Source organism: Balaenoptera physalus (assembly GCF_965194825.1).
Source record: "Balaenoptera physalus genome assembly, chromosome: 5".
Taxonomy (NCBI): Eukaryota; Metazoa; Chordata; class Mammalia; order Artiodactyla; family Balaenopteridae; genus Balaenoptera; species Balaenoptera physalus.
In genome coordinates, this window is record NC_138884.1 from 62486155 (window position 1) to 62509264 (window position 23110).

General features: G+C 35.9%; 1 protein-coding gene across 2 annotated transcripts in view; it reads right to left on the reverse strand.

Annotated features, from left to right (window-relative positions):
• MOB1B (MOB kinase activator 1B) overlaps window positions 1–23110 on the reverse strand; it is a 65014-nt gene that overhangs the window by 11669 nt on the left and 30235 nt on the right. For both annotated transcript variants that reach the window (XM_082463961.1, XM_082463960.1), the window contains exons 2-3: window positions 10741–10907; window positions 5214–5307 (exon numbers count right to left, since the gene is read on the reverse strand). In XM_082463961.1, coding sequence (XP_082320087.1) covers window positions 5214–5307; window positions 10741–10907 — 261 coding nt within the window. The remainder of the gene's footprint in view (window positions 1–5213; window positions 5308–10740; window positions 10908–23110) is intronic.

The following is a 23110-nucleotide window of genomic DNA, read 5'->3' on the forward strand; positions in this document are numbered from 1 at the left end:
TTGAACAAGGGACACTAAAATGAAAGACACTTTCTCTGTTCTCAAGGAAAAAGACTAGTAGAGAAGACAGACTTGTAAATGAGTATGTGAAAACAGTACAACAGAATGCTAATGGAGTTAATTAAACAAACACACACACATACAACCACAACCTGATTTTTAAGACAAGGAATAAGCGTGCAGCTGAAACTCCATGTACTAAATTATCTAAACTGAACTAGCATTTAGTTTTTTAGTTTCTGAAGATTACCTCTGCCACTTAGCTTCTCTCTTTGAATCAATTGTGTTTTTACAATCTTGTCCCAGAGTTTGGACTGACATAATGATAGGTGATTAAGCCTAGCAAAGGAGGTGGAAGAAAATACAATGGAAAAATACTACAGGGTATTTTAAACAATGAAAACTATCTTGAGATAGGATAACAAGGATGCTTTCTATTTAATCAGAGTTACTTACACTTGAACAGTAAATCTTAAACAGGATACACCTGAATAAATATTCTGACAGCATACCAACCCTGGGAAACAGGGATGAATGTCAAGTCTACTTCGAAGGTCTCCAAGAGGAGATTCCCCAACATTTCTTGGCATCCTGTTCCACTATTTAATCACTTTCACAGTCAAGAGATTCTTCCTAACATAAAACAAAAGTCTCAAGTGTGACTTAAGTCTCTTCTTGTTTGAGCCTCTTAGGAGATAGAGAACATGAATGGTAGGACTTCTAGCCATCATTACTTAGTCTTCATTTAAAGACAGGAACTCATCCATGTTTTTTCCCTTATGTTATGAAGCCTCAACGTTTTTGCATTTCTCTCACAATCATGTTTTTGATTTTGTTAATGATTCTCAGGTGTTCCCTATTCATTTTTAAATGCAAAAGTCAAAAGCAGGCACAGTAAACCAAAAAATCATTTTCAATATCCTGAAGCTTTATAAAAAATACTAATATTCAATGTCCTAAGGTTTTTTGAAAAATAAAACAACTGTATATTGCTTATACTTCTAGAGTTGATGATTCCCTGATTCTTTCCTTTTCTTTTGTCATGTTTATACTTACGATGACTTCATCTTCTAACTCTATTTTGCACCCACTGATTTTTTTATTCCACCTTTGACAGACTGTTGTCTTTGAAATTTATTTCTGTCATCATGGTATGAACTTATAAACTACAAATTCCAAAATGTTCATTTCTTGGTTAATAATGATAATAAATAGTAACTGAGAAACCACTTCAAGAAAAAAGTGCAAAAAATACTAACAGGTGGAGTCTAAACAACATGCTACCCAATAACCAATGGGTCCCTGAAGAAATCAAAGAGGAAATCAAAAAATACCTGGAGACAAATGAAGACAAAAACATAACGATCCAAAATATATGGGATGCAGCAAAAGCAGTTCTAAGAGGGAATTTTATAGTAATACAAGCCTACCTCAGGAAATAAGAAAAATCTCAAATAAACAATCTAAGCTTATACCTGAAGTAACTAGAAAAATGGAACAAACAAAACCCAAAGTTAGTAGAAGGGAAGAAATCATGAGGAATAGAGCATAATTAAATGAAATAGAAACTAATAATAATAATAATAATAATAATAAAATAAATAGAAAAGACCAATGAAACTAAGAGTTGGCTCTTGGAAAAAATAAACAAAATTGATAAACCCAAACAAGTAAAATCAGAAATGAAAGAAGAGAAGTTACAAACAATACCACAGAAGAACAAATGATCATAAGAGATTACTACGAACAATTATAGCCAGTCAAATGGACAACCTAGAGGAAATGGATAAATTCCTAGAAACATGCAATCTCCCAAAACTGAATCAGGAAAAAATTGAAAATATGAACAGATGGATTACCAATAATGAAACTGAATCAGTAATTTTAAAAAAACCCAAAAACTCATAACAAACAAAAGTCAAGGACCAAACAGCTTCACAGGTGAATTCTACCAAACATTTAAAGAGTTATATTACCTATGTTTCTCAAACTATTCCAAAACATTGAAGAGGAAGGAAAACTTCTGAACTCATTCTATGAGGCCAGCATCACTTTGATCAAAACCAGACAAATCACCACATAAAAAGAAAATTTCAGGCCAATATCACCAATGAACATAGGTGCAAAAATCCTCAACAGAATATTAGCAAACTGAATCCAACAATACTTTAAAAGGATCATAAACCACGATCAAGCAGGACTTATCCCAGGGATGCAAGGATGGTCAATATCTACAAGTCAATCAACGTGATACACCACATTAACAAACTGAAAAATAAAAATCATATTATCATCATCTCAACAGATACAGAAAAAAGCCTTTGACAAAATTCAACATCCATTTATGATTAACAAAAACTCTCAAAACAGTGGGCTTAGAGGGAACATACTCAACATAATAAGGCCATATATGACAAACCCACAGCCAACATTATACTCAATGGTGAAAAGCTGAAAGCATTTCCTCTAAATCAGTAACAAGAAAAAGATGCCCACTCTCACCATTTTTATTCAACATAGTATTGGAAGTCCTAGCCAAAACAGACAAAAAAAGGAAATAAAATGAATCCAGATTGGAAAGGAAGAAGTAAAACTGTCACTGTCATTGCAGATAACATGATACTATACAGAGAAAATCCTAAGGATGCTACCAGAAAACTACTAGAGATCATCAATCAATTCAATAAAGTTGCAGGATACAAAATTAATACACAGAAACCTGTTGCATTTCAACACGCTAATAGTGAACTATCAAAGATAAATTTAAAATAATCCCATTTACAACTGCATCAAAAAGAATAAAATACCTAGGAATAAATCGAAGCAAAAAAGTACAAGACTTGTACTCTGAAAACTTTAAGATATTTATGAGAGAAATGGAAAAACACACAAACATATGGAAAGATATAACATGCTCACAGACTGGAAGAATTATTATTTTTAAAATGACCATACTACCCATGGCCATCTACAGATTCAATGCAATCTTTATCAAAATAACAGTGGCATTTCTCATAGAACTAGAACAAGTAATTCTGAAATTTGTACAGAAACACAAGACTCCAAATAGCCAAAGCAATCTTGAGAAAGAAGAACAAAGCTGAAGGTTTCACACTGCCTATTTCAAACATACATACATATAGTATACTATAGCTATACTACAAAGCTATAGTGATCAAAACAGTATGGTACAAGCACAAAAGGAGAAACACAGATTAATGGAATAGAATATAGAGGGCCCAGAAACAAACTTACACTTAAATGGTCAATTAATCTGCAAAGAAGGCAAAAATATACAACAGGGGAAAAGAGACAGCCCCTTCAATAAATGATGTTGGGAAAACTGGAGAGCTACATGCAAAAGAATCAAACTGGACTACTTTCTCACACCATGTACAAACATAAACTAAAATAAAAATGAGGGACTTCCCTGGTGGTCCAGTGGTTAAGACTCTACACTCCCAATGCAGGGGGCCCGGGTTCAAGCCCTGGTCAGGGAACTAGATCCCGCATGCCACAACGAAGAGCCCACATGCCACAACTAAAAGATTCCACATGCCGCAACTAAAGATCCTGCATGCTTCAACAAAGATCCCGCATGCCACAACTAAGACCTGGAGCAGCCAAATAAACAAATAAATATTTTTTAAAATAAATAAATAAAATAAAATAAAAATGAATTAAAGATTTAAATGTAAGACCTGAAACCATAAAATTTCTAGGAGAAAACTCTTTGAAATCAGTCTTAGCAATATTTTTTGGATCTGTCTTCTCAGGCAAGGGAAAAGCAAAAATAAATTAATGGTACCACATTAAACTAAAAAGGTTTTGCACAGTAAGGAAACCAGCAACAAAATGAAAAGGTAGCCTACTGAATGGGAGAAGATATTTGCAAGTGATATATCCAATAAGGGGTTAATATACAAAATATACAAAGAACTCATACAACTCAACATCAAAAATAAATAACTAAATAAACAACACAATTAAAAAACGGGCAGAGGACCTGAATAGACATTTTTCCCAAAGACATACACATGGCCAAGAGACACATGAAACGATGCTCAACCTCACCAATCATGAGGGAAATGCAAATTAAAACCACAATGAGATACTTCTCACATGTGTTAGAATGGCTATTATCAAAAAGACAATAAAGAACAAGTATTGGCAAGGATGTGACAAAAAGGGAACCTTTATGCACTGTTGGTGGAATTGCAAATTGGTGTACCCAGTATGGAGAAAAGTATAGAGGTTCTTCAAAATATTTAAAATAGAACTGCCATAACATCCAGCAATTTCTTTTCTGGGTATTTACCCAAAGAAAACAAAAACACTAATTTGAAAAGATATTTGCATATATGCAAAAAGATATATGTTTTTCATTGCAGCATTATTTTCAGTACCTAAAATATGAAAGTAATTTAAGTGTCCATCAACAGATGAATGAAGAAGATGTGGGGTGTGTGTGTGTGTGTATACACACACACACACACACACACACACACACACACACACACACACACACAACGGAATATTACTTAGCCATAAAAAAAAAGGGAAAGAAATCTTGCCCTTTGCAACAACATGGATGGATCTAGAGGGTATTACATTAAGTAAAATAAGTCAGGCAGAATAAAACAAACACCATATGATCTCATTTACATGTGAAATCTAGAAAACAAACTCACAGATACAGCACACAAAAGGGTGGTTGCCAGAGGGGAGCGGGGTGGGAAAAGAGCAAAATAGGTGAAAGGGATTTAAAGATACAAACCTCCAGTTATAAAATAAATAAGTCATGAGAATATAATATTCAACATAAGGAGTATGGTCAATAACACTGTAATAACTTTGTATGGGAACAGATGGTTAGTAGACTTATCATGATGATCATTTCATAATGTATGGAAATGTCAAATCACTATGCAATACACCTGAAACTAACATAATATTGTATATCAACTATATTTCGATTTTAAAAAATATTTGGATAGAGAGGCATAAGCAATCAGAAGAAAAGCAGGATGGAGGACAATACAATAGGGAGGACTATAAAGCTCAGGCTAAGGAATCTGGACTCAAAACATTAGTCATTGGTAAATCACTGAAGGAGATGCTAAATACAGAAATTACAAGGGCAGAAATTTTCTTCTAATCTAAGAACTGCATGATAAAGTAAAAATGAGAACTGATCATGAATCATGTCTTACTTTGGGCCAGCTGACATCACTGGACAACTTTCTTCTGTACAAAAATCTGTGATTGTTCCATAAAGCATGTTGATCTGATTGAAGAAATCTACAGCTGCAAAGCAAATATCAGTTATAAGTAAAAAGTTAAATTTTAATTTTACTCAAACAATCTTTTATTCCAGCAGAATCTCAGATCTATCAGTGTTCTTTCCTCAACGAAGAACAGATGAAAAGAATACAAACAAACAATATTTGCCTCACTGAATTTAGGAGCTTCTGTTCATTAAGTGACTCCCTTAAGAGAATAAAAAGCCAAGCAAGAGTGGGAGAAATTATTTTCAACACATATAATCAATAAAAATCTTATATTCAGAATATATAAAGAACTTCTATAGATCACTAAGAAAAAGACAACACCGTAAAAAAATGTGAGACGGTTTCTGAGTCTGTTGGTTATCTCTATGGAAAAGAATAAAACTTGACTCTTCACTCACACAATACCTGAAAAGCAATTCCGAGTGGATCATACATCTAAATGCAAAAGGCAAGACAATAAAGTTTAAAAGAGCATAGAAAAATATGTCCATGAACTTTGGCATGGAAATATTTCTTAAGAAGAGCACAGAAAACACCAATCATAAAGGAATAGTTTTCCATATGCTTCACTGGAAAACTGTTATTCCTTGTTTTTTTATAATTTTTATGCTACTCATAATTTTTTTATATTGACCTCAAAGCCAACAAGTTTATTAAATTTACCTATTCATAATAATAGTGATGGTGTAGTAATAAAATCATAGTCTTTTGGTTTTTCAACATTCATTCATGTTGGCTAGGAACATAAATGTTGTTTCTTCCTTTCCAGTTATTATTATCTTTTATTCTTTTTCCTGCCTTACTGCATTGGCTAACGCTCCAGGAAAGTGGTGATGGTGGCTAACCTTAACTCATTCCTAATCTGAGAAAAAACTTCAACATTTCATTATCAAATATGATGTTTGCTGTATCTTTTTTGTAGATATGCTTTATCAGAAAAAAGTTCTCAACTTTTACTTCATAAGTTTATTACGAATTGATTTTAAATTTTACCAAATGTTTTTTCTGCTTATACTGAGATGATCATATGATTTCTTCCTCTTCCTTTATTTTGGCTAATGCGGTGAATTACAACTGATTTGCAAGTGTTAAGCCAACCTTGTATTCTAGGAATAAGAATAATTTGGTCATGATGTGTTATAATTTTTAAGTATTGCTAGATTCAATCTGCTAATATTTTTATTAGGATTTTTACATCTAAGTTCATAAGTTAGATGACCTGGTTTCCTTTCTTATATGTCCACATAGAACTCATAACACTAGTGTTTTCTCCTTTCCACATAAAAGCTTTAGAAAGACTGGTGTTCTTTCTTTCTTTTCTTTTTAAAATTGAAGTATAATTGATTTACAATATTTTATCAGTTTCGGGTGTGCAACATAGTGATTCAATATTTTTATAGATTACACTCCATTTAAAGTTATTATAAAATATTGGCTATAGTCCCCGTCCTGTACAATATACCTTTGTAACTGATTTCTTTTATACATAGAGGTTTGTACCTCTTAATCCCTTACCCCTATCTTACCTCTCCCACCTACCCTCTCCCTACTGGTAACTGCTAGTTTATTCTATATCTGTAAGTCTGTTTCTGTTTTGTTATATTCATTCTTCTTTTTTTATTTTTTAGATTCCACATATAAGTGATAACATACAATATTTGTCTTTCTCTGATTTATTTCCCTAATCATAATACCCTCCAGGTCCATCCATGTTGTTGCAAATGGCAAATTTCATTCTTTTTTATGGCTCAGTAATATTCCATTGTGTGTGTGTGCACGTGTGTGTGTGTGTGTGTGTATATACACCACATCTTCTTTATCCATTCATCTGTTTATGTACACTTAGGTTGCTTCCATATCTTGGCTATTAGCTTCCATATGCTGCTATGAACACTGGGGTACATGTATCTTTTCAAATTAATGTTTTCATTTTCTTGAAATATACATCCAGCAGTAGAATTGCTGGATCATACGGTAGTTCTAGTTTTAATTTTAAGAGAAACCTCCATATTGTTTTCCATAGTGGCTGCACCAATTTACATCCCCACCAAGAGTACACTGTAGGGTTTCCTTTTCTCCACATCCTTACCAACATTTGTTATTTGTGATCTTTTTGATGAGAGCCATTCTGACAGGTATGAGGTGATATCTCATTGTGGTTCTGATTTGTATTTCTCTGATGAATAGTGATGCTGAGCATCTTTTCATGTGCCTGTTGGCCATCTGTATGTCTTCTTTGGGAAAATGTCTATTTAGGTCTTCTGCCCATTTTTAATCGGGTTGTCCTCCACATGAACAGTGGGTAACCTATGGCTTTGAATCCCAACTCTATACTTAATAGCTGAGTTACTTAACCTCCCTGAATCTCAGTTTCCTACCTTTAAAATTCAGTTTACTGCAGAGTGCTAAAAAACAAAATACGTGTCTACCATAAAGTAGACATTTAGTAATTGTTAGTTTTCTTCCACAAATGAAGATATGGCCTCAAGATTCTGTGCCACAAAAATTAATTATAAGCCATCCATCCACTTTTTCCAAAACTCTGAACCTTGTATCTTCTTTAAGCTATCACTCTTTCTAGCAGCAGAATGTTCAAAACCAGCCTCTGGTTTCTGGCTATGAGACTAGTTGTTGAATTTGTAAAATTTCCCATCTTCTACCATTTATCTTCATCTGGCAAGTAAACTGAAGGAAAAAGGCCATTAAGATGCCAATCTTATCAACAAATCCCCTTCACTCTTTTATGTACCCGAAATGTTTACTTAATCACTGTCAGTGAATGGAAATTGTCTGTCTAGCCTCAAATCCTATTCACTTCATCAAGTGTCACTTGGAAAGATTACTATAAATAAGAAAAAAATTGTAATCCAATACTTCAGTCAAATGCTATATTTTAAAGGCAGAATTCTATGTTCTATGGGGATGTTCAAACACTTCAGTTCAAAGCAAGTTTTTTCTGGCTATAACTGCAATATGTCTGTGAAATTTTATAAGTTCCTGAAGTTCTAGACATTTCAATAGTACAGACACTCAGTTCTGATAATTGAGACAGAATACAGACAGAAAACAATGATCTGCTTTTATACTTAAAAGTCACAATCTCATGTAGTACAGAAGCTCTACACTGCCTTCCTTAGAGTTCTAAAATTAGAAAATGAGCTCTCAAATAAATGGTACAAAAAGGCACAAACAAGTACCCAAAAAAAGGATGTACACATATACTGGAAATTTATTCTGAATATTGTCCTTAAAGTGTCATAGAACTATCTTATAGGTTAGATGACTCTCATCAATAAAGCAAACAAATCACTTTATCTCTTTAGTAACTAAACTCTCTGGGTCCAGGAAGATAACCATACTCTAATAAATACTGCTCTTACAGAACTGCTGTCACAGTTAAGGTTTTAAGACATCTCAGTAAAATACCTTAGGTTCCTAAAAGTTAGTGGGCGGCAGCTCAATTTATAAATCCCATGATATGTTTCAAATTACAATAAGATGCCATCAAGTATTACAATAAAAATACTGCTCTGTTTTTCCTTAATCAAAGCCTAGGCATTTAGTGTATATTTTCAATTAAATTTCATTTATTATAACTAGAGTCATATAAATTTCCTCCAGTTATAAAATTCTATTAATTTCTTCACCAATGCTGATAAACCTTGAATATTAAAAGTACCACTTCTGGGCTTCCCTGGTGGCACAGTGGTTAAGAATCCGCCTGCCAATGCAGGGGACACGGGTTCAAGCCCTGGTCCAGGAAGATCCAACATGCCATGGAGCAACTAAGCCCGTGCGCCACAACTGCTGAGCCTGCTCTAGAGCCCGTGAGCTACAACTACTGAAGCCCACGTGCCTAGAGCCTGTGCTCCGCAGCAAGAGAAGCCACCGCAATGAGAAGCCCACGCACCGCAACGAAGAGTAGCCCCCTCTCTCTGCAACTAGAGAAAGCCCACGCACAACAATGAAGACCCAACGCAGCCAAAATTAAATTAATTAATTTTAAAAAAGAGAGAGAGAAAAGAATCAAAATAAAATTAAAAAAAAAAATTTTTTTTAAAGTACCACTTTTATTCCCCAACTTACTCTGCTTAATTCCCAAGAATATATTTACTTTTTACTTATATTTTTTTCTCTCTAGAGGTTAAGAATATATCATAAACATATTTTACTAATTTCATAAGATCACTATTGAATTGTCTTTTTTTCTTTTTAAAGCATAGTTTAGACAAATAACTAAGTATGCTACTGAAAGAGGCAATTTAGCATAGGGGTTAAAGTACACTCTCTGAAATTTTAGAGCTCTATATTTGAGCCCAGGCTCTACCATTCAATAGCTGTATAACCTAAGCACATTACTACAATCTTTCTGTCTCAGCTTTCTTATCTATATACTGGGATAATAATAGTACCTACATCATGAGGTTATAAAGATGAAATAAAATAATCCATGTAGAAGAAAATAAAAACAATAATTTGAAAAGATACATGTACCCCAATGTTCAGAGCAGCATATGGAGGCTAATAGCCAAGATATGGAAGCAACCTAAGCGTCCATAAACAGATAAATGGATAATGGTGTGTGTGTGTGTATGTACATATACATATATATAAACACCACATCTTCTTTATCACACACACACACACACACACACACACACACACACACACACACACACACACACACACAATGGAATATTACTCAGCCATAAAAAAGAATGAAATTTTACCATTTGCAACTACATGGATGGACCTGGAAGGTATTATGCTTAGTAAAGTTAAGTCAAACACAGAAAGACAAATACTGCATGATATCATTTATATGTGGGATCTAAAAAATAAAATGAATGAATATAACAAGACAGAAATAGACTCACAGATATAGAGAACAAACAAGTGGTTACCAGCGGGGAGAGAGAATGGAGGAGGAGCAAGACAGGGGTAGGGGATTAAGAGGTACAAACCAGCAAGTATCAAATAAATAAGCCACAAAGGTATATTGTACAGCGCAGGGAAATATAGCCATTATATTGTAATAACTTTAAATGGAGTATAATCTAAAAATATTGAATCACTATGTTATACATCTGAAACTAATACCATAAATCAAATAAACTTCAATAAAATAAATAAATAAAAATAATTCATGTAGAAAGAATAGCACAGTGCCACAGTGTTCCATAAACATTAATTGCTGCTATTATTATCATTTTTTCCAATGAAGACGGTAAATCTATGCTTTGTATTACATGATAACAGGAGATAAGAATTTCATGTAACTCCATATTCAGAAATAAAATACCATAAAGGTTAGTGTAAATTGAGGTACCACTATCTTGTGGTATTAGGTTGCTAACTAAATCCTAGACTAGAGAGTACCCCAACACTCACCTACAGTGAGGCTACTAACCTACTTTACGGTCTACTGAGAAACAGAAAGGCTACTTACTGTTCACTGCAACCCACTCATTCAGATCTTCCCCCTCAGGAAGCATGACAGCCATCCGGAGGTTTCCACTGCCCAGTGTGGCCTCTGCATGCTTTAAGAGCTCATACTGGTGAGAACCCTCTGGTATGTTCTTCTTTGGTTTAAACGTTTTAGAGGAGCGACTACCACTATGAATAGGAAAGAAGAAAAAGGCACATCAGTGTTTACGGCATGACTTTCAGTAGAGTCTACTACACTATATTACTGCATAAAATAACAGCGGCGATCCTAAAAGTCCACAAATAAACAGCCCTAAATGGTACCGGCTACGTTAAATCCTGGCAATATCACTGTTGTAACTACTGTGTTTGATTACCCAAAACTCCTACAAACCTCCTCTACATTCCCTACTGTAACTCCAAAGGAGAAAAATAATTTTTAGCTATAACTAATCCAGCTAACTAATCTAACAATAAATTACTGATTCAGGATTATAAATTGTAATCTATAAAAACAAAAAAGTACTGGGGACTTCCCTGGTGGTCCAGTGGTTAAGACTCTGTGCGGGGGCCCAGGTTCGATCCCTGGTCAGGGAACTAGATCCCGCGTGCTGCAACTAAGAGCCCGTGTGCCACAACTAAAGATCCCAAGTGCCGCAACGAAGATCCCACACGCCACAGCGAAGATCCTGTGTGCCACAACTAAGACCCGGTGAAGCCAAATAAATAAATAAATAAATATTTAAAACAAAAATCAAAAAAGTACTTCTGTGATAATCTTTAGTCATTGTATTCCTTTTTACCCCTATTCTAAGTCTCTCATCCTAATACAAATAATTTGTTTCCTTTGTATAAAACACATAAAGATATAATTTTATATCAGTAAAGCACAAAAATCCTAGAGCAAGAAAGAAAAGCTACATGTGCTTCTATCCAATTATAGGAAGCAACAGCAATCTTAATCCAGAATCCCAGGTATGCAGATAAGTAGCTAGACATTAATATGGTTGCTCAAATTTCTAAATGTGTGTATGTATACACAAAGAAATATATTTTTTAAATGAATCAATGGAAACTCATCTTAGAAATGGTTTGACGAATTTTTAAGAGATGGATTCTTCTGTTAATGCTGACAAATTCTTTTTTTTTTTAAAGAGATGTTCAAATGGAGAGCCCCTTTATTTATTTATTTATTTATGGCTTCGTTGGGTCTTCGTTGCTGTGTGCGGGCTTTCTCTAGATGCAGAGAGCGGGGTCTACTCTTCGTTGTGGTGCGTGGGCTTCTCATTGAAGTGGCTTCTCTTGCCGCGGAGCGTGGGCTCTAGGCACACGGGTTTCAGTAGTTGTGGCACTCGGGCTCACTAGTTGTGGCTCGCGGGCTTAGTTGCCCCACGGCATGTGGGATCTTCCTGGACCAGGGCTTGAACCCGTGTCCCCTGCACTGGCAGGCAGATTCTTAACCACTGCACCACCAGCGAAGCCCCAATGCTGGCAAATTCTTATCAAATTGTATTATATTCTAGTCATCCATTCTCAATACTGCCCTGGCTCTTCTTATGAAAAGGAACAGATAGGGAAAGAATCAATTAGAAGAGGCTGGATAAGTAGGAATTACCTAAAGTTTAATGTTACTAAATTCATACTACTGTAACATTCAGACATTTGAACATATGAATTTGAAAATAAAATTCCAAAGAAAACAGATAAACAATAGTTATACTTTCCAAGCTCTCCAAAGCTTTTCACTTTTAACCCCCTTCTCCCAAGCTTACCCCCAAGATCTCTCCTTTTTTCCCCAAGATAAAGCAGATAACCCCAAGATAACCCTGGCTGCATTTTATAATCACCTGAGGAGTTTTCAAAAAATATTGAGAATCCTGAGAGAAACTAAGAATCTACTTACTAGTCAACCCAAATATCCAATTCAAATGACAGGTATTTTTCACTCTAAGATAATGGTATTCTCATTTACATGTAAGTCTCTCAGGTGTTTATTTAGAGTAAAGTGACGCTCCTCAACTCTAACCTTGGTCCCTCTCCCTGCCAGATACCTCGACTCAACAGCCAAGGATCTCTTTACAAACTAATCAGATGATGTTACTCCTCTGCTTAAAGCCACTCAGTGGCTTTCCATTGCACTCAGAGTAAACCCCAAAGTCAATATTAGACACTAGAGTGTGGAAACGCTTCTTCAGTTTAATCAGATAATGTATTAAATGTCAAATTCTCTCCCAGCATCTCTAAAATGTGAAAACGTAGAAAAGGTCACTATGCCTACCAAGCTTGACGCTTATTTCATTTTCCTGCTCCGTCTCATCCTTTATCAAAATTTAGTGTGAGAAATAAACTTCACCAATATTTTTTACAAAAAGACATTTTACTAACTTATGTATGATTAACTACAAAAATAGCTCTCCTAACACCAATCTGGTACACGTCTTCAGGCCAAGTGTTAAGTACATTCCCTTTAAATAGCCCACTGCTCAGATCGGTGCAGCAACTGAGGTGACAAGCTGCTCTGAAAAGGGCTGGCAGAGTACATGAGAACAACAAGCACATCAGCTGTGCTTGCACCCAGGAGGGTCAGAGCCTCCCCTGCTCCCCTAAACCACCTATTTATTGAACCACTGTCCCTTCAAGTTTTAGGTTTCCAAATGTTTTCTTGATTGTTGACCCACCCAGAATTGGTCTTCCACAAAGCTAAACAAATATACCTCAAAGACCTTATACTTGGGTAGAAAGAAAAAAAAAAAATCTGAGTTTGATTTTGTAAAGGCCAGTTTTGACACTTATCAGCTGTGTTATGTCAAGCAAATTACCCAACTTTCTCGAGCCTATTTTTTCTTTAATAGTGAAAGCCTAATAACAATAACAAAACATTACCACTACCTGTATCATAAAGAGCTGCAAAATGAGAAAATAATAAAGGTGAAAGAAGTTTCTAAAGCTGTAACATGCTGTGCAAATGTTAGTATCCTTCCTTTTTCTGAACCAGAATGACTCATAGTAAAAAAAAGAAATGGTAGTGCAATGTACAAAGCGGTATTCAACCCTTATTCCCATTCTTGTCCCCTAAGACTGGGGAAAATATAACCTTACTTTGGAAACAAATGCTCTTACACATCAAGTTCCAAACAATTTTTTAAATGTTTTGGTTTGGTTTTTGTTGCTATTCCCATGTCACGGTTCAGGTGATAGAATACTCGTGGGGCTGGGCGGGAAATCAAGAAAAAAGGTGCTAGTCCTCATTTTGCTATTTTCTTCTTATGTTACTTAGAAAACCACAAATTATCATCTGGGCTTCAATTTCTTTACTTTGTTTTTTGAAAGTCTGGAAAATAACTTTTTACAAAAGGGTATAATTTAGAGATGAGATAATGTTTATAAAATGTTTTTAGTTCCCTGAGGACTTCCTCCTCGGTTCCTCATTTCCATGTACTTTCATACTTCCAAAATCCCTTCAAGTCCTCCATCAAATTCCCCTTCTTTCTGACCCTTCTGCTTTATTCAGGCAGAATAATTAAGCATTTCAGTATTCTGATTTTTTAAATGTTCTTTTTTAAAACTATATTCAGTTTTTCTTCAACTACCTGAAACTTCAACCAGGATGCACCCTACCCTGGAAGGGGTGGTGGTTCAATACTGCTCCTTATTCCCATGTCAAAAGATTAAGAGAGTCCTCAAGTTCAAAAGTACAAGTACCGAAGCATGTACACAAAATTCCTCATCAATGAGTGCAAGTTCTTAAGGTAACAGTGTATGTGGCCAAATGCAAATATATCTCACATGACATGTTAAGGCATTTGATGCAAATATTCAAAAACATTTTCAATAACAGAAAGTATGTAGCCCTCCCACACCACCCCCTCAGAAGAAATTTCTGTATCAGAAGAATCTCAGAAGAAATATCTTGTGTATCCTTCCAGAGAGTCTATGCCTACACAAGCATAAGAATGATTGTGCCTGTTTTATACAGTTGTTGCATACTATAGTATACTAAGTAATGTTTTTCACTTAATATATCCAGAATATTGTTGTGTATTAAGGTAGAAGTAGATCTACTTTATTCTTTTTAAAGACCGAATAATATTTCCTTATATAGGTATATAATATTTTCAATCAGTCACCTATTGATACACGTTTAGGTTGTTTCCAGTCATTTGTTACTTCAAACAATGCCACAGGGACTTCCCTCATGGTCCAGTGGGTAAAACTCCGCACTCCCAACGCAGGGGGCCCAGGTTCAATCCCTGGTGGGGGAACTAGATCCCACATGCGTGCCGTAACTAAGATCCGGCGCAGCCAAAAATAAAGAAATAAATAAGTTAAAAAAAAAACAAAAACTAAGATTCCAAGAGCGTTTTAAACTATAAAAAACAAAACAAAAAAACAATGCTGCAGTAAGTATCCTCATATTATGAAAGATAAATTCGTAGAAATAAAATTGCTGTGCTAAAGAGCACATACATTTTAAATTTTTATATAAGGTCTATTTTTTCCCAAAAAATAAGTTGTACCCTTTTAAAACCCATTAACAATGTATGAGAGTAGCTATATACTTTTTTGGTCTTAGAGGACAGGGATTCAATTGCTAGTTTCTCTTGTACAGCTCCCAACAGGGCATCATAACTATATGAGAGTTTAGAGCTTTCTGATTAGGATGTAAACGTGACTGACAATTCACAGCATTACGCTGAGGTCTTTTCTTTCCAAATTAACATCCAGGAATCAGGTTTGTTTATTCCAGTCCTCTTACTCATATTTGAAGGACAATCAATTTCTAGAGCAAGACAGGATGGCCTGACAGGTAAATAACTGAGTCTAAAGGGAAAACTCTGAACACATATCCCTTATAATTAGTCATCCAATTTGATCACCTTTTGTAAATTTCAAAAGCATCATTTATTTCCTCTTTGAGACCCTAAACAATAGATTAGTCCCCACTGTGACACCTACATTTATTCTCATAAACCACTTCTTACTATCTCAACACAGTCACACCCATCATTACCCTCAATTTTAACCCTTTATTGTTCAATCCAACTACCAACAAAATTGATATTTTCTAAGTTGGACTGGAGAATCGTAAGGCTGAAGGAATGGAGGGGGCGGATTTACAGAGAACTCAAAACAGGGGCACTAGTAAGGGTTAGAAGAATACAGATCTGTGTATTTTGACCCTGAAGAACATGTCAATATATTCAAAATTAGAAGTAAATTAACATCAACTTATTTGTGTCAATAACTCCATACCTTCAAAGTTAAGTGACTTACTCTGACCACCTAGCTAAATTCAATGGCAGAAGTGGGACTCAAAAACAGTCCATTATCTTCAAGTTACTTAACATTACCAAGCCTCAGCTTGGTATATAACATAACCTTACTGTTATGTATAACATCTACCTTACTGTTGAACCCTGTGGTAAGAACTCCACTAATAATAGCTCACTTTGTTCCATCTCTAGGTACCAACCTGATATTCACAACAGTAGCTCCTTCTATAGGTTTAAATCCAATACTAGAGATCAGATACTTGATAAATACTTGTTAATTGATAGTTTCAGTCAACTTCAGGCTGAGAACTCCTACACTAGGATAGTAATGATGATGATTAATATTAACTAATATTTACTGCAGGCCTTGTACTCAAGTATTTTACATGCAATATCCCATTTAATCTTCATAACTCTATGACGTACATACTATACTTCCTTTATTTTATGGGTAACAAAACTGAGGCTTGAAGTACTTAAATAATTTGCTCAAGCTTATAATATTGGTAAAGTAGGAGCCAGAATTTAAATCTAGGATTTAAATATTTAAAGCCCATTCTTTTATCCACTACCCAACACTACATGATGCTTACCTTTATTTTCCATCCAATTATTTCTAACTATTTTCTTCCCCTATCACCAAAGTTTAATCAAGTCGCTTATGAAACAACACAAGGTTAATTTATACTGAGAGTGTCATTAGTAGGTACATTTTTAAAAACAATCTTCAAAGTACCTAATTCCATTTCCTCTCCTCACACCTCTTCTAATTTATATGAATATTCAGTACTGCCATTAAGGAAAAATACAATTTCACGAGACAGCAATTTCCCCTAAAAGGTTGCCACACACATTTGTACTTTCAGAAACACACATATGCACCAGCAAAAGATGTTAGAAACTGTCAAAATCAAGTAGAACGTGTTCTAGACATAATAAAGCCAAAGGCTAAAGGCTAAAAGCTATGTACCAAAAATACAATCTTGATTCAGAAAGTCAGCAATCTGAACAGACATATCTATTTACATTTCTGCCTTACATCCTTTTATAATCACTGTTATTGTTAATGTTATGAGAGTAAAAAAAAAAAAAAAAAAAAAAAAAGAAACCCTCAATATTTCTGGAAAGCAAGAAAGAAGGCTAAGAGAAGATCAGAAATTGAGGAAATCTGGTAAGATTAAAAAGTTGATGAGAAGAAAATGGGGAGAGGAACCAAGATGGCGGAGTAGAAGGATGTGCTCTCACTCCCTCTTGCGAGAACACCAGAATCACAACTAGCTTGTGGACAATCATTGACAGGAAGACACTGGAAATCACCAAAAAAGATACCCCACATCGAAAGACAAAGGAGAAGCCACAATGAGATGCTAGGAGGGGCGCAATCAGAGTAAAATCAAATCCCATAACTGGTGGGTGGGTGACTCACAGACTGGCGAACACTTATACCACAGAAGTCCGCCCACTGGAGTGAAGGTTCTGAGCCCCACGTCAGGTTTCCCAACCTGGGGGTCCGGCAATGGGAGGAGGAATTCATAGAGAATCAGACTTTGAAGCCTACTGGGAATTGATTGCAGGACTTCGACAGGACTGGGGGAAACGGAGACCCCACTCTTGGAGGGCGCACACAAAATAGTGTGTGCATCAGGACCCAGGGGAAGGAGCAGTGACCCCAGGGGAGACTGAACCAGACCTACCTGCTAGTGTTGGAAGGTCTCTGGCAGAGGCGGGGGGCGGGGGGGGGGGTGGCTCTGTTTCACCGTGGAGACAAGGACATTGGCAGCAGAAGTTCTGGGAAGTACTCCTGGGCGTGAGCCCTCCCAGAGTCTGTCATTAGCCCCACCAAAGAGCCCAGGTAGGCTCCAGTGTTGGGTTGCCTCAGGCAAAACAACCAACAGGGAGGGAACCCAGCCCCACCAATCAACAGTCAAGAGGATTAAAGTTTTACTGAGCTCTGACCACCACAGCAACAGTCAGCTTTACCCACCACCAGAGCCTCCCATCAAGCCTCTTAGATAGCCTCAACTACCAGAGGGCAGACAGCAGAAGCAAGAAAAACTATAATCCTGCAGCCTGTGGAACAAAAACCACATTCACAGAAAGATAGACAAGATGAAAAGGCAGAGGGCTACATACCAGATGAAGGAACAAGATAAAACACCAGAAAAACAACTAAATGAAGTGGAGATAGGCAACATTCCAGAAAAAGAATTCAGAATAATGATAGTGAAGATGATCCAGGACCTCGGAATAAGAATGGAGGCAAAGATCGAGAAGATGCAAGAAATGTTTAACAAAGACCCAGAAGAATTAAAGAACAAACAAACAAAGATGAACAATACAATAACTGAAATGAAAACTACACTAGAAGGAATCAATAGCAGAATAACTGAGGCAGAAGAACGGATAAGTGACCTGGAACACAGAATGGTGGAATTCACTGCTGTGGAACAGACTGAAAAAAAAAGAATGAAAAGAAATGAAGATAGCCTAAGAGACCTCTAGGACAACATTAAATGCAACAACATTCGCATTATAGGGGTCCCAGAAGGAGAAGAGAGAGAGAAAGGACCAGAGAAAATATTTGAAGAGATTATACTCGAAAACTTCCCTAACATGGGAAAGGAAATAGCCACCCAAGTCCAGGAAGCGCAGAGAGTCCCATACAGGATAAACCCAAGGAGAAACACACCGAGACACATAGTAATCAAAGTGGCAAAAATTAAAGACAAAGAAAAATTATTGAAAGCAGCAAGGGAAAAACAACAAATAACATACAAGGGAACTCCCATAAAGTTAACAGCTGATTTCTCAGCAGAAACTCTACAAGCCAGAAGGGACTAGCATGATATACTTAAAGTGATGAAAGGGAAGAACCTACAACCAAGATTACCCTACCCGGCAAGGATCTCATTCAGATTCGATGGAGAAATCAAAAGCTTTACAGACAAGCAGAGGCTAAGAGAATTCAGCACCACCAAACCAGCTCTACAACAAATGCTAAAGGAACTTCTCTAACTGGGAAACACAAGAGAAGAAAAGGACCTACAAAAACAAACCCCAAACAATTAAGAAAATGGTCATAGGAACATACATATTGATAATGACCTTAATCGTGAATGGATTAAATGCTCCAACCAAAAGACACAGGCTTGCTGAATGGATACAAAGACAAGACCCATATATATGCTGTCTACAAGAGACCCACTTCAGACCTAGGGACACATACAGACTGAAAGTGAGGGGATTGAAAAAGATATTCCATGCAAATGGAAATCAAAAGAAAGCTGGAGTAGCTATACTCATATGAGATAAAATAGAATTTAAAATAAAGAATGTTACAAGAGACAAGGAAAGACACTACATAATGATCAAGGGATCAATCCAAGAAGAAGATATAACAATTATAAATAGATATGCACCCAACATAGGAGCACCTCAATACATAAGGCAACTGCTAACAACTGCTATAAAAGAGGAAATTGACAGTAACACATTAATACTGGGGGACTTTAACACCTCACTTACACCAATGGACAGATCATCCAAAATGAAAATAAATAAGGAAACAGAAGCTTTAAATGACACAATAGACCAGATAGATTTAATTGCTATTTATAGGACATTCCATCCAAAAACAGCAGATTACACTTTCTTCTCAAGTGTGCACGGAACATTCTCCAGGATAGATCACATCTTGGGTCACAAATCAAGCCTCAGTATATTTAAGAAAATTGAAATCATATCAAGCATCTTTTCTGACCACAACGCTATGAGATTAGAAATCAATTATAGGGAAAAAACGTAAAAAACACAAACACATGGAGGCTAAACAATACGTTACTAAATAACCAAGAGATCACTGAAGAAATCAAAGAGGAAATCAAAAAATACCTAGAGACAAATGACAATGAAAACACGACCATCCAAAACCTATGGGATGCAGCAAAAGCAGTTCTAAGAGGGAAGTTTATAGCTATACAAGCCTACCTAAAGAAACAAGAAAAATCTCAAGTAAACAATCTAACCTTACACCTAAAGAAACTAGAGAAAGAAGAACAAACAAAACCCAAAGTTAGCAGAAGGAAAGAAATCATAAAGATCAGAGCGGAAATAAATGAAATAGAAACAAAGAAAACAATAGCAAAGATCAATAAAACTAAAAGCTGGTTCTTTGAGAAGATAAACAAAATTGATAAGCCATTAGCCAGACTCATCAAGAAAAAGAGGGAGAGGACTCAAATCAATAAAATTAGAAATGAAAACGGAGGAGTTACAACAGACACTGCAGAAATACAAAACATCTTAAGAGACTACTACAAGCAACTCTATGCCAATAAAATGGACAACCTGGAAGAAATGGACAAATTCTTAGAAAGGTATAACCTTCCAAGACTGAGCCAGGAAAAAACAGAAAATATCAACAGACCAATCACAAGTACTGAAATTGAAACTGTGATTAAAAATCTTCCAACAAACAAAAGTCCAGGACCAGATGGCTTCACAGGTGAATTCTATCAAACATTTAGAAAGAGCTAACACCCATCCTTCTCAAACTCTTCCAAAAAATTGCAGAGGAAGGAACACTCCCAAGATCATTCTATGAGGCCACCATCAACCTGATACCAAAACCAGACAAAGATACTACAAAAAAAGAAAATTACAGACCAAGATCACTGATGAATATACATGCAAAAATCCTCAGCAAAATACTGGCAAACAGAATCCAACAACACATTAAAAGGATCATACAACACGATCAAGTGGGATTTATCCCAGGGATGCAAGGATTCTTCAATATATGCAAATCAATCAATGTGATACACCATATTAACAAATTGAAGAATAAAAACCATATGATCATCTCAATAGATGCAGAAAAAGCTTTTGACAAAATTCAACACCCATTTATGATAAAAACTCTCCAGAAAGTGGGCATAGAGGGAACCTACCTCAACATAATAAAGGCCATATACGACAAACCCACAGCAAACATCATTCTCAATGGTGAAAAACTGGAAGCATTTCCTCTAAGATCAGGAACGAGACAAGGATGTCCACTCTCATCACTATTATTCAACATAGTTTTGGAAGTCCTAGCCACGGCAATCAGAGAAGAAAAAGATATAAAAAGAATACAAATTGGAAAAGAAGAAGTAAAACTGTCACTGTTTGCAGATGACATGATATTATACATAGAGAATCCTAAAAATGCCACCAGAAAACTACTAGAGCTTTGGTAAAGTTGCAGGATACAAAATTAATGCACAGAAATCTCTTGCATTCCTATACACTCATGATGAAATATCTGAAAGAGAAATTATGGAAACACTCCCATTTACCATTGCAACAAAAAGAATAAAATACCTAGGAATAAACCTACCTAGGGAGACAAAAGACCTGTATGCAGAAAACTATAAGACACTGATGAAAGAAATTAAAGATGATACCAACAGATGGAGAGATATACCATGTTCTTGGACTGGAAGAATTAATATTGTGAAAATGACTATACTACCCAAAGCAATCTACAGATTCAATGCAATCCCTATCAAATTACCAATGGCATTTTTTACGGAGCTAGAACAAATCATCTTAAAATTTGTATGGAGCCACAAAAGACCCCGAATAGCCAAAGCAGTCTTGAGGGAAAAAAACGGAGCTGGAGGAATCAGACTCCCTGACTTCAGACTATACTACAAAGCTACAGTAATCAAGAAAATATGGTAGTGGCACAAAGACAGAAACATAGATCAATGGAACAAGATAGAAAGCCCAGAGATAAACCCACGCACCTATGGTCAACTAATCTATAACAAAGGAGGCAAAGATATACAATGGAGAAAAGACAGTCTCTTCAATAAGTGGTGCTGGGAAAACTGGACAGCTACATGTAAAAGAATGAAATTAGAACACTCCCTAACACCATACACAAAAATAAACTCAAAATGGATTCGAGACCTAAATGTAAGATCGGACACTATAAAACTCTTAGAGGAAAACATAGGAAGAACACTCTTTGACATAAATCACAGCAAGATCTTTTTTGATCCACCTCCTAGAGTAATGGAAATAAAAACAAAAATAAACAAATGGGACCTAATGAAACTTCAAAGCTTTTGCACAGCAAAGGAAACCACAAACAAGACGAAAAGACAACCCTCAGAATGGGAGAAAATATTTGCAAATGAATCAACGGACAAAGGATTAATCTCCAAAATATATGAACAGCTCATTCAGCTCAATATTAAAGAAACAAACAACCCAATCCAAAAATGGGCAGAAGACCTAAACAGACATTTCTCCAAAGAAGACATACACATGACCAAGAAACAGATGAAAAGCTGCTCAACATCACTAATTATTAGAGAAATGCAAATCAAAACTACAATGAGGTATCACTTCACACCAGTTAGAATGGGCATCATCAGAAAATCTACAAACAACAAATGCTGGAGAGGGTGTGGAGAAAAGGGAACCCTCTTGCACTGTTGGTGGGAATGTAAATTGATACAGCCACTATGGAGAACAGTATGGAGGTTCCTTAAAAAACTAAAAATAGAACTACCATATGATCCAGCAATCCCACTACTGGGCATATACCCAGAGAAAACCATAATTCAAAAAGACACATGCACCTTAATGTTCATTGCAGCACTATTTACAATAGCCAGGTCATGGAAGCAACCTAAATGCCCATCGACAGACAAATGGTTAAAGAAGTTGTGGTAAATATATACAATGGAATATTACTCAGCCATAAAAAGGAACGAAATTGAGTCATTTGCTGAGATGTGGATAGATCTAGAGACTGTCATACAGAGTGAAGTAAGTCAGAAAGAGAAAAGCAAATATCGTATATTAACGCATGTATGTGGAACCTAGAAAAACGGTACAGATGAGCCGGTTTGCGGGGCAGAAGTTGAGACACAGATGTGGAGAACGGAGATACGGACACCAAGGGGGGAAAACTGCGGTGGGGTGGGGATGGTGGTGTGCTGAATTGGGCAATTGGGATTGACATGTGTACACTGATGTGTATAAAATTGATGACTAATAAGAACTTGCAGTATAAAAAAACAAACAAAACAACTAATACTAAACTTTCATTGGGTTATTTGT